Raw genomic sequence first — 15428 nt, 5'->3', positions numbered from 1 at the left:
TCCTTGCAGTCACTGGCAGCCCTGCAGTGTTGGTCAAGAAATATATTTCAGTTAGAAAACCAGCAAATATCTAATGAGTGCTGCAACTACCTGAAATTCTCTGTAGGTGAAAGCGGAATAATTGATGGATAGAAATTCTTTCTCAGGGCAGCAAAAAGGGGGTAGATAACGTATATTTTTGGCAGCTGTTTTGCTGAGTGTTTTGGCAGTATACTATGTTTGCATCCTTTACTCTTCACTTCCTTCCTTTACAGCATGGGCATATTGTAAACAGGGGAGCTAGAAGCAAGCGCTTCTGTCACTTAGCAACTCTGATGGTCTTGGAGATGCTGACATCTTTCCTTTCTTGATTTCCCAGCACAAAAAGAAAGCACTGTGTAAATTGGGGCATGGCTCAGCCCTGAGTCTGCAGCCAGCCCCGGCTACTGAGTACTCATCCTGAGCTGATTTCCTCCAGAACTATGTATAGCGAGCCTGGCTCTGCTGGCTGAGGATGCAGGAGGTGTGCTGTTGAGCTGCAGCGAGGGGCTGCTGCTGCTTCCCAGGTGCCCTCAGTGGGAGGCTGCAGGGAAACCTCTCTGCCGGCTGCAGTGCAGCACAGCCTTTCTTGTACTTTCAGTCTCTTTTGCAGCCTGAGGATCTCCTGTCTAAGCTGTCTTCGCTGGCAGATGCACCACGTGATGCTGGCTGGCATGGTAATGCCAGTGCTGCAAACCTGCGGAGCCAGGCAGTAGTGGAAACCTGGGAGCTCCCCTTGCAGCACAGGCGCCAACCCCACGCCTCCTGCTTCATGCAGATCAGCTGTATGAAAAGCTCCGTAAGACCTTGGGTTTGGAGCTGAGTCAAGGAGAGTGCGAGGAAGGTCCCTGGAGAGATGGGAAAATCATGCATGAAGGAGCGTGCCTCTTCCGAATGTGGCCCGGGGGAGGATGCAACCTTGGCTGCGCTCTGCTGGCGGGGGGAGTGTGCCTGGCTGCTCATTGCAGGCATCTGCGTCTCCTCTGTGGCAGCTCCTATATAACCCTGTTCTCCGTGAAGAGAATTGCGCTGGCGTGCATTTATAAAGCAGCCTGGGGACCTGAACTGAAAGTCCCATTTTAACGTCACGCTGCCTGGTTTGGAAGAGCTGTTAGTGGGTAAGAAACAGCGACAGCTGTGCTCTGAAACCAGGCTTTTCTTCCCATTTATTTTGCTATAAGCTAGGGCAGGACATACTTGCTATCCATAGACTTGATCTGAAATGCACTGGAGGCTCCTGCCAGCTCTGTGAACCTGGGGACCTGAGCAGGTAGTGCTGGAGCCGGTGACATCCAGAGGTGCCACCTCCCTTCCCACCATGCTGGGAGAGCTGGGGCCATGAAGGTCTCATCTCCTTCCTGAGCACAATGTATGACAAAAGGAAGTGAGAACCAGCGTGGGGCACTGAAGCCTTGTGCTCCTCAGAAAAACAGAGACCTGGAGGTGCCTTCTCTTTCCTTTGCTGGCATCTTGAACTGTTAGAAAACGTGTATCCTTGGCATAGCATGTGCATACATCATGCAAATGTTTGTGTGTTTGCGAGGAAGTGGGAAAGTTACATTCTGACTGCCTCTGTTCTGGGAGAGGGCAGACTTTTCTAAGTGATGGAATCACAGGGTGAGCATGGTCAGCTTAGCCAGAAACAGTGGAAACTTCACGGACTTCAGGGAATAATTTAATCTTTTTCTAGTAATTGATGTTTTCTCATTTATTTTTAACTAGAGGAAGGAAACAAAGACATAAAAGCTACTGGAAAGGACAGGTCCCCAGGTTACCAGTTTCAGGGTAGCACAGCGTTGCCCCCAGGGATCCTGCCATATCCAGTGCTTGTTTCTCTTGCACTGAGGGGGGCCTGGTGCCAGGCTGCTCCTTTCCTGACAGTAATGATTTCAGAAGTGATGGGAAATGTGCCTATGCTTCTGCTGGGAGGGTTTTGCCAAAATGTGATGCTGTTGTTCCTGACTCCCAGTAAGAACCCATTGGTTGGAAGAAGGCCAAAAAGCTCTTCTGTTGCCTCCTGGCACAGGCTGCTCAGGCGGGAGCGTGAAAAAAAAATTCATGCTGTTAATTGGCATAATTATGCCAATAACCCCAGGCTCCATCTAGATAGAAAGGAACACAAGGCTTTTCCCAGAAGGGCAGAGACAGAGTAATAATACCTCTTTAGCCTGAGATAAACACAATTCTTCCTCCTTGGATACCAGGCAGCATCTTCCCTTGCCATGAGGACAAGTTCAGCTCTTACCTTACTCTTTGCATGGAGACGGGCTTCATGATGAGCTGAGGTCTTCATGAAGCTGAGGGGTTGTGTCCGTGCTGGCAGTGTGCTCTCAGCCCCAGCTGTATGCAAGGATGGCTCCAGGCCTTGTGCTGGGCTCAGCTCCTTCTGTGACTCCGTCCATAGCTGTCTGTCTGTACCCCCGGCTAGAAGCAGGCCCACTGAAGGGATTCACTTCTTATGCTCACTGTGAGGTCCAGCCAAGATGTTTTGATCGCACTCCAGACTGTCAGCGCCTGTCAGCGCTTGGATGCTCGCAGCTCCCTGTTGTTTTGCTATTCGTGCTGAGCAAGCCCGTGTCTGGCTTAGCACAGAGGATCGCTTCCGTCACTGCAGGGCTCTTCAGCCTTGTCTGGAACGTCTCTGTGTTGTGACGGCTGCCAGTCATCGCAGCTAAATCTCATTGTTGTTTGCTGTACCTCCAGCTTGGCCTCACCACACAACTCATGCTGAACCCACTGCACTTCTTTCCCTCTGCGATACGAAGGCAGCCTGTTCCCAAACCCGAGGTTCTCCTCCAACTGCGCTATGGGGTAACGTTACACCTCATAACCACCCAGCCCGACAGAACACGCGTCTCCCCGCGGGGCTCACCGCACGGAGCCGGGCACGCGGGCGGTCCGCAGGTTCCCGCCACCGGCTGGGGGGCGGGTCCTCGCGGGGCGGGGGCGGGGCCCCTAAGCAGAGGGCCCGCCTACCAGCCGGGAGCGGGCGCGCACGCGCAGTGCGCCGGCCGTTACCTGTCAGCGGAGGCGGCGGGCGGAGGAGGCGGCGGCGGCGGCGGGATGGAGGGGCTCATCCCGCTCGTCAATCGGCTGCAGGACGCCTTCGCGGCGCTGGGCCAGAACTGCCTGCTCGACCTGCCGCAGATCGCGGTGGTGGGAGGGCAGAGCGCCGGCAAGAGCTCCGTGCTGGAGAACTGCGTCTCCAGGTGAGACGGCGGCCGCCCACTCCCCAGCCCTCCCGACCCCTCAGCGGCTGCGGGCGCCCCTCCCAACGGTCGCTAACGGTCGCCTCTTCGCGCGCCCCCCGCGGCGCCGCCCCGGCAGGTTGTGTGGGGCGAAGCGGTCGTCGCGGTTCCAGGTTCCAGGCTGGGGGTTTCCCCGGCTGGAACGCGCTCGATGCCCGCATCGCCTGAAAGGCTGGCGGTGCGGCCGGCGGGCTCCGCTTATGAACGCGGTGAGCGCGAACTCCTCGTGCCGCTCCCGGGTTCCTGCTGCGCTGGGCATGCGGGCTTCTCAAGCGAGGCGTTATGGCGGGGAGGAAAGGCCTCTGTGTGTCTGTGGGGAACGAGGAGGTTCTGGTCCCTGTCACGAAGCCTCGTCTGCGCTAGCACCTGCCTGGGAGCAAAGGTCGGTGTGATGATGGCTGTGGGCTGCCGGCTGCCTCTGAGTCTCGCTGTGCTGCTGGAAGGATGAGCTGCTGCTTGGTACTGGGAGCTGCTTCTCACTGCTGCCCTGCCAGAGGGCTCTGCTTCGCGTGAGCTGCAGGCAGAGCTCATGTGAGTGCGGTGTGCTCCTGCTCACCAACCCAGGAGTCGCAGAATCACAGAATATCCTGAATTGAAAGGGACCCCTAAGGGTCATTGAGTCCAAGCCCGGCCAGAGCAAAAGGTGAAAGAGAAAAGTTGGTGCTGCCCTGTCCCATCTGAAAGGAGGCTGGAACCTGCTGCACTGAATAGGCCATCTAGCAAGAATTAGGAAGCAAAGCTAAGGACAGTGACCTTTTTCACCTGCATAGTTGCTTGCTGTGCACCCTGCAGGCACTGCCAGACTCTTCTAAGAGGAGTTCACAGCAGCCTATGGAGCACTGGGGGGTGTTTCTGTCATGCTGCAGTCTGGAGTATTTCAACCTTGCTCACGTTGTAGTCCTGTGCAGTAACATTCAGAGACCAGAATCACCCAATCTGTTGTACCTCCATACCTGTAAGCTTGAAGTCTTTTGCAAAAGTAAATATCAAAAAGCCTTACTTCAAACCTATTTCCATGAGGCTTAAATAGATATGTTTTACTCTTGCCTTTTCTCTGTGCTGGGTGAGCACGTGTGGTCAGCAGATGTGCAGTTACTTGCTAAGCTGTGAGAACTTGATTGTGAACCCTCAGAACCAGATGGGCAAGTATCTGTGAGACTGAAGAGCATTTCTGGTTGGCAGATCAGCAGGTAAAATGCACTTTTTAGTTAGAAAATTCCAGTATTTCCATGATAACTAAGCTCTTATCTGGAAAACAAGTTTATTGTATCTGTGTGTGTCTTAATATGGCTGATACAGGTAGCATGCCATTGTAGAGAAGTGCTGTGCTCATTTACTTTTGTTTGTGGTGCATTGCCTATGACATGTTCAACCACAGTGCAAACAGTGATAGTAACACAATTCTCATAGAAATTGTTGTCAAAATAGAGCAGTCCAGCATCACTCTGATGTTTGAGCTTTAGCTCTTGTGCATTTTTTTCATCATGTGAACTGTTATCGTTAGTGGGTTTTGAAATCTTAGCCTTCAGAGAGACAGCTGAGAGGCTCTCTCAAGAGTGGCTCAAGTTGGTGGCAGGAGGGCACAGGGGTTGGTAGGGTTCTGAACTCTGGGAGCAGGTTGGTTTTTCTCAGCAGCCTGCAGCCACTGGGCTGACGTGCTGGTTTCAGAGCCCTTTGCTTGTGATCTTGTGAAGGACTTAAGGATGACTTTATTTTCCCATACATACACAGAAAACATTTACTTGCTTGCAGGTGGTATTGGAGTTGCATTTTCCTTATGCAGCCTTACTCTGCATTTCCAGCATCTGGTTAATATCTCACAGGTCTGACTGACCTCAGTGCTTGCATGCAGCAGAGTTCGGTGTGTTTGCCTCTGCAGGAATTGTGTGACAGCCAGAGCCATGCATTTCCTCGAGATTGGTTTGGGACAAGGCTGCAGCAGGGCAGCATCAAGGCTCCCAGTACGGCAATTATTGTTGCTATTTGGGTTCACATCCTTTCACGTATTTAGAGAGTTTACTCATCATTTATTTCTCCTCTGTGTGAAATGAGGTCTTCCTTTTTTTGGTAGTTAAGGAACTCTGTTTGAAGTCCTTGGATGTTATGTTGGGATGAAAATAAGAGACTCAGGAGAACAGCAGCATTTACACTTACATGTTAGTCCTTCACGTGCTCCTAACTGGAGCTCGTGGTGCTCGTTGGAGGAAATGGTATTGTCTGAAGAGTAGAGGAAGAACAAATGTTCATACTGCCTGCTTCTGTGCAACAAAAGCAAATGTGCCCATACAGTGCTGGGGCAGTGCTTAAAGCCAAGCTGGTGGGAGAGAGCCTGAGAAGCACAAAGGGAATCCAAGCTCCAGCCCCTCAGTGGGAGCAGGGTACAGGATTGTGACCTGATGTGTTGTTTGTGCTTGTTAAGTGACTTGCTTTTGGTGATAACAAGGTTATTTATAAGGAAATTAGGATCAGGAAGCAATTCTTGGGAATTGTATCCGGGTTGAGAGTTTCCCTATTATTTCACACGTCAAGATGGGTTTCCAAGATTGCTTGCCATCTGCACCTTTGCTTATCTTGTCAGGGCCTCTTTCTGCAGATTTTCATCAGAGCCTCATTTAATTCTTACAGATAGTGAGGAATTAATAATTAGATTTCAAAGCTGAAAGCTCTTTACTTCCTTCCCTGCCTAATGTAATATAAAATGGATGTGGCCGAATAATTGTTTTATAAGAGACGTGAAGTCCTGATTGTAAGCCTGTCAGTCACAGTCACACAACTGCTTTCATTTGAAGAGCCCGAGGTCTGCTTTTGTCATACAGCTTTGCAGCTTTTTGATCTCAGTCGCTTTGGATAATCTTAGGGCCCCTACGCCGTGTGCAGCTATTTGTTATGAAATGTGTACCACTTTCTGCCTTTTGCATTGCCGTTCTTCGTGTGCTCAGCTCATTCCTGTGCCTTTTGATGGTGAATGTGAAATGCTGAGGCATTAAGGGAAGAGAAGGGGGCTTCAATCCAGCCACTGGAGCAGAGCGTTTCTCCCAGCAGGCATCCTGGGGAGATGACTTACATTGCTGCAGATATTTTATTCTTTTGGTTTTCTGTCATTGACAGAAGCACTTCTTTTTACAGGAAATTCACCTCTTACATGAAACAGGCACAGAAAAGCCAAGCGGCAGGAGATGCAGGCATCTCCGTGGTGCTCTGCGTTCTTTTTTTAATCTTAAGGACCTTCTGGAAATGAGAAGCAACCCCTCCTTTTCCTGACTAATTAAGCCATTGTACGGCTGCATTGATGGTATTAGTGTAGCTATCAAAACACTCTGGTGTGCTGAAAGCAAGGATTGTTTCTGGGGATTCCATTAAATGGAAACAGTAGCAAATGAGACAGTGGCTCCTTTTGGTTCCTTCTCCAAATTCTTTTATAGATGTAAAGGTTGTTAAACAAACGTGGTATTTAGAAGTGATGTAGATGGCCTAGTTTTGTCCTTAAATAAAAATCTGATGTGAATTGAATGTTCAGTTTTATCCCAGGTCCTGAGAATTGGTATGTGCCAAGTAAAATAAATGTGCGGTTAAAACAGACGTGCAAACAAAGATGCTAATCAGTTTTTTCATATGTAAGGTAAGAATTTGCTTTTAAATATGAGTTGAGGACCCATGTCTCTTATTTCTGGCACTTAAATTTTGTTATTAACACATTTAGTCTGTTTTTAAGAGAAGCTGTGCTCAGTAATGAGGCAGAGCATTGGGAGCCCTGGCTCACATCCTGGTGTTTAAGTTCAGCTTATCAAGTGCTTTACAGAGATGCTAATCAGTTAGTAATTCTTGCTTCTGCTGAAAAGTGTACCTGGGAGATATGCATGGTCTTAATACACAAATAGATAGATAAATGCATGTTAGCAGTGTGATTGTTTGCACGTGCACCTGCAGACATAGGGAGTGAACTGCTACAGGTTACAGGAGGATGCTGTGCTTTTCTTTGCCTCTGGTTTATGGTGTGACCTCATGCCTTTTTAACTGTTACCCACGCCTGTATCCTCACGCACGTGCCTCAAGTCTCTACTCTGGAGGTAGGTTTATGATTTGGATTTTTAAAAAATTAATTTATTTTTAACTTCCATCTATTTTTAAAGGAAAATGTGAGCTTATAATCTTTATCTCTGTATGGAATAACTGCAACTGTAGTCTAAAGCTTGCTGTGACACATTTTTCTGCTTCGTGGGATGGCTGCTTTAGATACCATATGACACTAAAGCAGGACATTGGGTTCTGCTTGCAGTAGCTGAGATGTAGCAGGGTTCTGAAGGGCCCCTTGCCAGTGTTCTGTTTAGTCCTTCAGAGAGATCACATTGTGCTTTGGCATCCGTCTGTTAATCATGGAACAAACTGATATTTTTCTGAAGGATTCACACATTTCCTGCATAACCTCTGCCTAGATTGCAAGCACTGAGGGGCAGAATCCATTTTTGCTTTCTCTGTTTTTTTTTAAACAGTGCATGACAAAGCAAGGCCTTCTGGTGACTGTGAACTCCCCTTGCTCACTGTCCTCATGTGCAGAGACTTTCAGGGAGGCTCTTTAATGCTGTGTATCTGCAGTGTAAATATGCTGAGAGCAGGAAGCGAGCATTATTTAAGTGTGACCTTGCATCTTTTTTCTTCAGCAAGTTGCAGTAAGACGAACAAGGCAGCATTATTGAACTTGAGAGGAGCAAATCCCATTTAACTGCATGCTGGGCTTTGATGTACTGCCAAGTACTGTTGTCTGTGATAGCCTCTGGGATGCAAAGGAGACTGTAGCTGGAGATAAGAGAAGTTTTCAACCAAGGCATCTAGCGATAATGTCAGCTTTTATAATTTGTTTGAGAAAGTCATGCTTAAATCAATACCTAGCAGAGTATTTCTGCATCCCCTAACTTCTGTGCAAGCTTCTATCCTTCAAAGATGTAGGAGTTCTACTACTTGCTGTAACACAGCTAGATTTCTGCCTTCACAGCTGATAAAATCAAAGCTGGATTCCTCTTAAGCACTTGGTACCTTGCTTCCTATGTAGTTGCCTACAAATCTACATGTGTATTCAGTTGTGCTCATTTATGTGGGATGCACTAACATGACCTGCGTGTAGATTCACCTGCAGAGAACAGACTAGGCTCTGTGGCAAGCACAAGAACAACTGGAAGGTACCTGCAGGCTCCTCCAGCTGAGCTGGGAACTGCTGAAGGCACCTTGTAACATCAACCATAGAGGCAATGTTGTGCTCTGATGTGCTCACCTGTTCTTTGGTTCAGGTGGACAGAAGGTCCCCAGAGCACATCGTTTCTGGGAAGTTGCTCCCCACTACCATCTCTTACCGTTGTTTTTCTGACTATAAATTCAGGCTTTATGCTACAGTTTCTTTTGTGTTCTCCCTCCATATATTTTTTGGAAGGAGCAGAAAAACTGAATTTAGATACTTTTCAGCTTTGCAGAAGGATCTTTGATGGTTTGTCTAGTGCAAAGACAGTTAGTTTCACGTTTTCACACGTTCATCACAAAAGAGAGAAATGCACTGTCACAGTGTATCTGGAGAGTCAGAGGTTTTGCCCTTGGTCTTTGTGATACATCGTAGCTGATTGCATTCTGTAACTCTGCTTAATGGCTCAGTGTTGATGTATCTGAGATCAGCACGCCGATTTGGGAGGAAAGACCGGAGCTTGTTTTGTCTGAATTTTGATGACAGCACTGAGATTTGCAGTATCCAAGAGTTTTGTCATGACGAGGTGATCCAGAGGTGAGTTGTGTGCTAAATGTGTGCCTTTACAAAGTAGGTAGCTTCATGCAGCTGGGAGCACATCGCCTGCTGCCTGATCCTCACAGCCAGCACGTTTTTGTTTGTCTGATTTTGTGGTAGAGGAAAATCTTCCTCAAATATTTCTTTAGAAGAAAAAGAAACAACAGCCAACAGCATAGTTAATAGTGTTTGGCAGCTATAAGTTCAAAAAAAGAAAAGCAGCCCGACAACTCGCCTTGTGTTTATGCACTGACAACAATTTGAGGTGAGGAAGGAACGTTTGCTGTTCATTTCTTGTATTGAAATACCAAATCTCACTGCATTAGTATGCGTCCTGAGAATGGATGGGCTTTCACGCACTAACAGCATGTGTAAATTAACCTTTTCCTAAAAGCAGGCACATCTGATTAGGGAGAATATGGTTGTCCTGAGAGGTCTGCTTTACTCTTTTCAACATGAAATTCTAAGAATTGCTGGGTTTTGTTTGTTCTGTGGTTTCTCCCCCCACCCCCCGGCTTGGAATTGCTGGAGAGCACCACTGGGCAGGAAATAGCGGGAGCTTTTGTTGAATCTTAAAAGAGAGAGGAAAAGGGGCATTTTCACAAATGGAAGTAGGATGATGCAGCAAAGTTTTGGATGTCTGCCAGGGAGGACAGATGCATCGAGCATACAGTGCCTTGTCTACGAGACTGCACAGTGGCAGCTTCCTGATCTGTTCATACAGCCAGCCCACAGCCCGGCATAATCACTGCAAACAGAGCACTGTTCAGCTCAGCGCTCGCGTGTGTTTGCCTGGCAACTTTTCATAGCCGAGTATGGCAAATTTTCAGCCCCTATGAACGCTACTGAGGCTTCACAACATTTTATTACGTAGTAGATTATATTTTTAAGTAGTAGAAAGCACGTTCTTTTTATTTGCTACTGTGAACAAGCTTGTCTTTTTCTGTGCAGAACTGCAATGTAAGGTACTCTCATTGCTGTCAAAACATGATGTTGGGGTAATGTGATAGTCGGTACCTTCTGTCCAGTTATGTTTAATGGAAAACTTCACCACAGGGGCTGGGATCCCAGAATCTGACTCCTGAGTTGTGTGGGCTGCAGTGTGTGGTTCCTGCTCCTGGGTGTTGGAGTGCATCTCGATGCAGCAATGTAACTGATTTCTCAGCTTACCTTGAGAGAATGCCTGCTACAAACATACTTAAGAGATCCTGCACTGAAGTGTGCTGGTAGAGATGGCAGCATCTATGCTGTGTTTTACAAAAAGTCCCTGCAAGGACTGCTATAAAACTGTAAGAACTATTACAGCCAAGGTCATTACATGTCCGCAGCCTCTTAATGCATTTAGCCTGCCTAGCAGGTAGGTGTCATTGGTCTTCAATAAGGAGGCTTAATTATTCTGCACATCTTTATGTAAGCCCCATTAAGTTAGGCTGAGATTTTGCATCATTGAATGACGCTGTGGGAGATTCCCTTGATTGACAGACAGGCCAAAACAGAAGAGCATTTACTATTCTGTAACTAATGAGAGGAGGTGAGGGATCAAGTGGTTGCTGATAAGAAGAATTGGTCTCTGGACTTTGAGTTAATAAGGAAGAACACATATAGCCAAATACCAGTGTGAGGTGAAAGTCATGTATGCTGCTCAATTACTGAATAAGAGTGGCTTGTGGTTCAGAATGCCAAAGCACAACAGAGGAACTGCCTTGCAGCTTCTAGAACTTGAAAGGTTTCCCTGTACTGTTTGTAGTGCTGTTTGAAGGGCAGGGGAGCTGTGCTTCCAGAGCCACTGGGGAACAATAAGTACAGCGATGTCCAGTGCAGGTCTTCAGATGGACACTTTTACAATTAAGAGTTCTTTAGTTATAAATTAACTGGGTTTGGTTTGTGGATTTGAAAAAGTGAGCCTGAGGAAAGATGCTAAGTTAATGGGTCTCCAGTAGTGTTCCACTGGGCCATGCTTTGTTGTTGTGTTGTGAAGCACTGTGCTTCAAGGCTAAAATGTGATAAATGCCAGAAAATGAAAACGATTTGTGGTACTGCAGTGCAACGCATGTTTGTTGCAGACACAGGAGGTGCTTGGCATGCGCTCATATGTTGGTGTTCACCATCAAGTGCTGCCTTCCTGGGCGAGAGAGACCAGTGCTCCTGGAGTGCCCTGCTGAAGCTGTGTGGAACAATGAATGTGTGCTGGAGAACTGCCCGGTAAAACTGTTGACTTCTGACCTGATTGCTTCCTATTGCAATTAAAGCTGTGTTGTAGTTCTGGCAAACCTTGGCAATAAAGGTCTAATAATTGTCATTTTCCTTCATCCTTTGGTTTCCTGAATCCCCCTTGTGTTTTGTAGGAATTCACTGTATTGCTGTCAGTGTGAGCTCAGCACTTACCTGTACAGTACTGACCACTTGTTGAAGTGCAGGGCGTTGCACAGTACTGCACTGCCAGAGTAGAATGGACTGAAGTTGTTCTTTTGAAATGACAATCAATGACAAGTTTGAAGTGGTGGTGCATCATCAGTCTTCACCTTGTGTTGCACAGCCTGGGGGATTTCTTGCATTTTTTTCCTTTGATATAATGACTGCTGCTAGTATGCCAGAGAGCTGCTAAATGAAAACCATTCCCTGACCTGGAGAGCCCCCTGTACCACATAATACCTGTTTTGCTTTGTATTTTGATATATGTTTTTCTTTGTGAGCTGTAGTCCTGCTTTGTAACCAGACAAGCTCATTGAGCAGAGTCCTGCTTAGTTTGTTTTGCTGTGCTGTTAGCTGTGCTGTGCTTCAGCTCTTTCTGAACATATACAAGGGTGATCCCATCTCTCGTGTGGGATCCTTCCCGTTAATGAATCGTCCAGTTTCAGCTCATTTGTTCCTTGAGCATTAGTCGGAGAGACAGAGATGGGAACTTTGTTTTTACTCAACAGTGAACTACTGCCGGAAAGACCAGACCTCAAAGTGTTGTGTCATTGTGAACCAATAATGTACTGATGTGGCCATTTAGGAACAGGCTTTGCGTCCTGTGACATCGGTTTATGGCACCTGTCCTTTAGCAAGTCAAATTCAGACTAATATCTGTTACCCTTGCTCATTAAATAAAAGTTTTAGTAGATACGCTTGTCCTGTTCTCTGATATTGGAAATGAACAGTAATAGATGCTGAAGACAGTACAGTTGTGCAGCAAGACGTGAGTAATTGTAAAGCATTTACAGTAAAAACTACTTGGCCATAAAAATAATAGTTGTCCTTAAAAATATTTGATGATATTCCAACAGATGAGTATGTTCTAAGGCTGCTGAGTTACTGAGGTGATGCTCTTGAATGCTTGGCTGCTGGTATCTCAGTTGTTTTGGGCGAACGGTCACATTGTGCTGCCGGTCTGCAAAGCGTCACGTCAGAGCAGAGCTGCTGCTGAGCTGGCATATGTGCTGCCAGCAGAGGAGCTTTTGCTGAAAACAATGAGAATAGAGGTATAAAGGTAGCTCGATTCTTGTGGTGGGATGCCTGTCTTTTAAAGGAAAAAGCTTTTGTTCCAATTTTATTCTTGTTTCCTGCACCTTGTCATTTTAATCCATTCTTGCATTTGTGCACTGAGATGCTCATGGCTCGCCCCACAGAGCACCCTGTTCTCTCCCTTGCTGGTGTCTTCACCCACACGTTCTCAGGAACATCTTTGATTTCCTGGATGAATTTCTGAAACCACAGAAAAATTTGTTTCTTTTCTTTTCATCACAGGCTTCACCTGTGATGGGATTGTTCTGCCAAGATCTGTAGGCAGAAGGCTGGGAAAAGCAGCTATCTGCAAACTGCCCTCTGCTTCAGTGTTAAGGGCACAGCAGGATGTTAAGGGGCATCATCTATTGGTCTGACGAGACCTTTGTGTCTTGGCTGTCTTCAGTCCTGTAGTATTTGCTGCCTCTTTTTTGCTTTTATGAAACATTGTATTTTGCAGATGTTTTGGGGGAAAGTGGAGGTTTGGGGCCATTCTTAATACATTGCTGGTTGTTTTTTTTCTGCACTGCTAACAAACCCTGTGGAGAATGCTCTCTAAATTGAGGGGATGGGGAAGCACCTGCATCCTGTCCTGTAGGTTTCAAAGCAGGATTTCTGCAGGAGCAGTACTACAGCATTTCATGTGATTCCCCTATTGCTGGAGTTGGAAGGTAGTACTATGTTGCTTTTCCTTAAAAAAGAAGATATGGTTTAACTTGTAGTTTAACTTGAAAATAGCTTTAAGTTGTTTAACTTGCACAGTAGGAAGGGTTACCGAATGCAGTCTGTTGTTACAGTTAGAGAGGGTTTTATCAAATGCAGCCTACTGTGAGCATGGAAAGAGAGTGTTCTGAAGGTTGTTGGCTTATGCTTCTTTGTAATTTTGCTGCTGATGGAAGGTCAGTGTTGTACAACTAGGAATTGTGTGAGTGCAGTGTTCTTTATCTCTGGATGTGCTTAGTCTGAAAACTGATCAGTATTTTTAACCTTTAACTCTCTCAAGAAGGATTTCAGGGCCTTGTATGGTGTTGCAGACTGCCCCGGTTTGTTCTGACTGGTCAGCTTGTCCTGAATAGTGATTCCTTTTGGCTTCTTAATGGAGAAAAAAAGATTAAAGAATTCAAGTCTGAAATTATCATCTTGGTAGGTGTTCTCTGCACCCTGGGTTACTGTGACTTCAGTACATAAAGAGAAAGGAATATGTTTTTCTTAAAATGTTCTCATCTTCACCACGAGAATATATCCGTAGCTGGCACTTGGCTGTGAGACAGGCATCTCTCAGGAGGTAAGGAAGTTGTAACAGACCTTTTGAAACCTTTGATATCCTTTTAAGCTACTTCTTTGATCCTTTTGCTGTCTCAAGTGTTGCAAAACATCACAGCAGGTACAGATCAGTACATGTAATGCTTTTTGCATTATCTTTGCTTTAAAGTGTATTTGTATGACTCTATTCTCTGTGCATCTTCAAGTGGAGTATAGGATGGGGACATGTTTATTTAGAGACCCCAGGAAATGTGGGCATGGCTTCAGGTCCTCTGTCTGCATTGTGAATTGTAAGGTGTTCTATATGATGATTGTGAGGAAATAGAATTGGTAATTAATGTTTGCTACATATTTGTCTATTGATCTATTGCTATCTCTAATCAAAATGAACAGCCCAAATTTGTATTAGTTTGCGTACAGCAACCCTCCACTTCCATTGCAGCTCAAAGGTTCCAAATTAGTTCAATACCTTATGTAACTGGACAGTCCTTTCTGGGTTGTGACTTCTGTTTTATTCATGTTTCTAGGGATTTTCTTCCACGAGGTTCTGGGATTGTAACAAGACGGCCATTGGTGTTGCAGCTTGTCACTGCCAAAACAGGTAACCTCTCTTTCTTCTGAGTTCGCTGCCTGGACAAAATGCTGTTGTGTACTTTGGCAGGAGGAAATTAAAAATCCAGGAAAATTAATCAGTGCAAAGAAAGGTGCAACTGCACTGCCTGGAACAAGGGCCAGCTGCTTCAGAATTGCATGCTCAAGGCCAACTAAGCTCATTGTCCTGTCTGGTAAAATAATGCAACCTCAATCCTAGAGAACATAGTCAATTTGATCCAAGATCAAACTTGTGGCAGAGGAGAAAAGAGTTATTACAAGCAAATTGATTCAGAAGTTAATTTTGATGTTGCGTTGCTTAATGAGCTCTGCAGTTGTATTAGTTGTAACACATCAAGATTAAGGTACTTCTGTCTTCGACCCTTGCTCCAGTGCACACGGATTTGGTTTCATGCAGCTTGTTTTCGTGACTTGTCTTTTTAGGTTGCACTCACTGCACTAAGTAGAGCAGAAGGTAGACTTTGTGAGAATGAGGCTCCTGTGTATTTGTCTGGTCAAAAATGAAAATACTGCATGTATACCACTGAGCTATGTGAGATATTGGGACCTTTCATCAGAACTCACCACCTGGGACTCTTCCAAGTGACGTGGCATCTGCTGTCAAGTAGCTCCATTCTCTGGCATGTTTAAAACCTGTTTCCTGTTTTTCTCTTTTTTTTTTTTTCCATGCTAAACAATATAAGCAATAAAATCACTGGTTTTCTGTTGACATCTTCTGAAACGAGTGAAAAGAGATTACATCCAAAGTAGGATTTAAGAAGGAATTCTCTTTAAATTGTGATACACTGTGAAGCTGGGGAAGAAACAAATTTGAAACTGTCTGCAGGACTTGAGTCTGTCTCTATGTGTGAGATGTAATTAAGTTTTTGGGTGCATTTTTTCTCTAAAATGTCCCTATGTCATTCAGCAGGAAGGTAGGCTTCAGTCTGCCTGCACTCTAAATTTTTCTCTGGCTTACTGCTTGTAAAACACGTTCAATATTTCAATACATCTAAGAAATTTTCTTTAGTTATATACTATGAAAGTGAAAGATTGTA

At 45.9% G+C, this 15428-nt stretch overlaps 1 protein-coding gene across 4 annotated transcripts in view; it reads left to right on the top strand.

Annotated features, from left to right (window-relative positions):
- Positions 1–3081: 3081 nt before the first annotated feature.
- Positions 3082–15428, top strand: part of DNM3 (dynamin 3) — a gene marked incomplete at both ends in the record, with an annotated part of 166979 nt that continues 154632 nt past the window's right edge. For all 4 annotated transcript variants that reach the window (XM_079535787.1, XM_079535790.1, XM_079535788.1 and 1 more), the window contains 2 exons: positions 3082–3227; positions 14307–14380. In XM_079535787.1, the coding sequence (XP_079391913.1) occupies positions 3082–3227; positions 14307–14380 (220 nt within the window). The remainder of the gene's footprint in view (positions 3228–14306; positions 14381–15428) is intronic.

The sequence above is a fragment of the Tetrao urogallus genome (genome assembly GCF_951394365.1).
Source record: "Tetrao urogallus genome assembly, chromosome: 5".
Classification (NCBI taxonomy): Eukaryota; Metazoa; Chordata; class Aves; order Galliformes; family Phasianidae; genus Tetrao; species Tetrao urogallus.
Note: the sequence above shows the minus strand (reverse complement) of the source record. Positions and strands in the feature narration are given on the sequence as shown.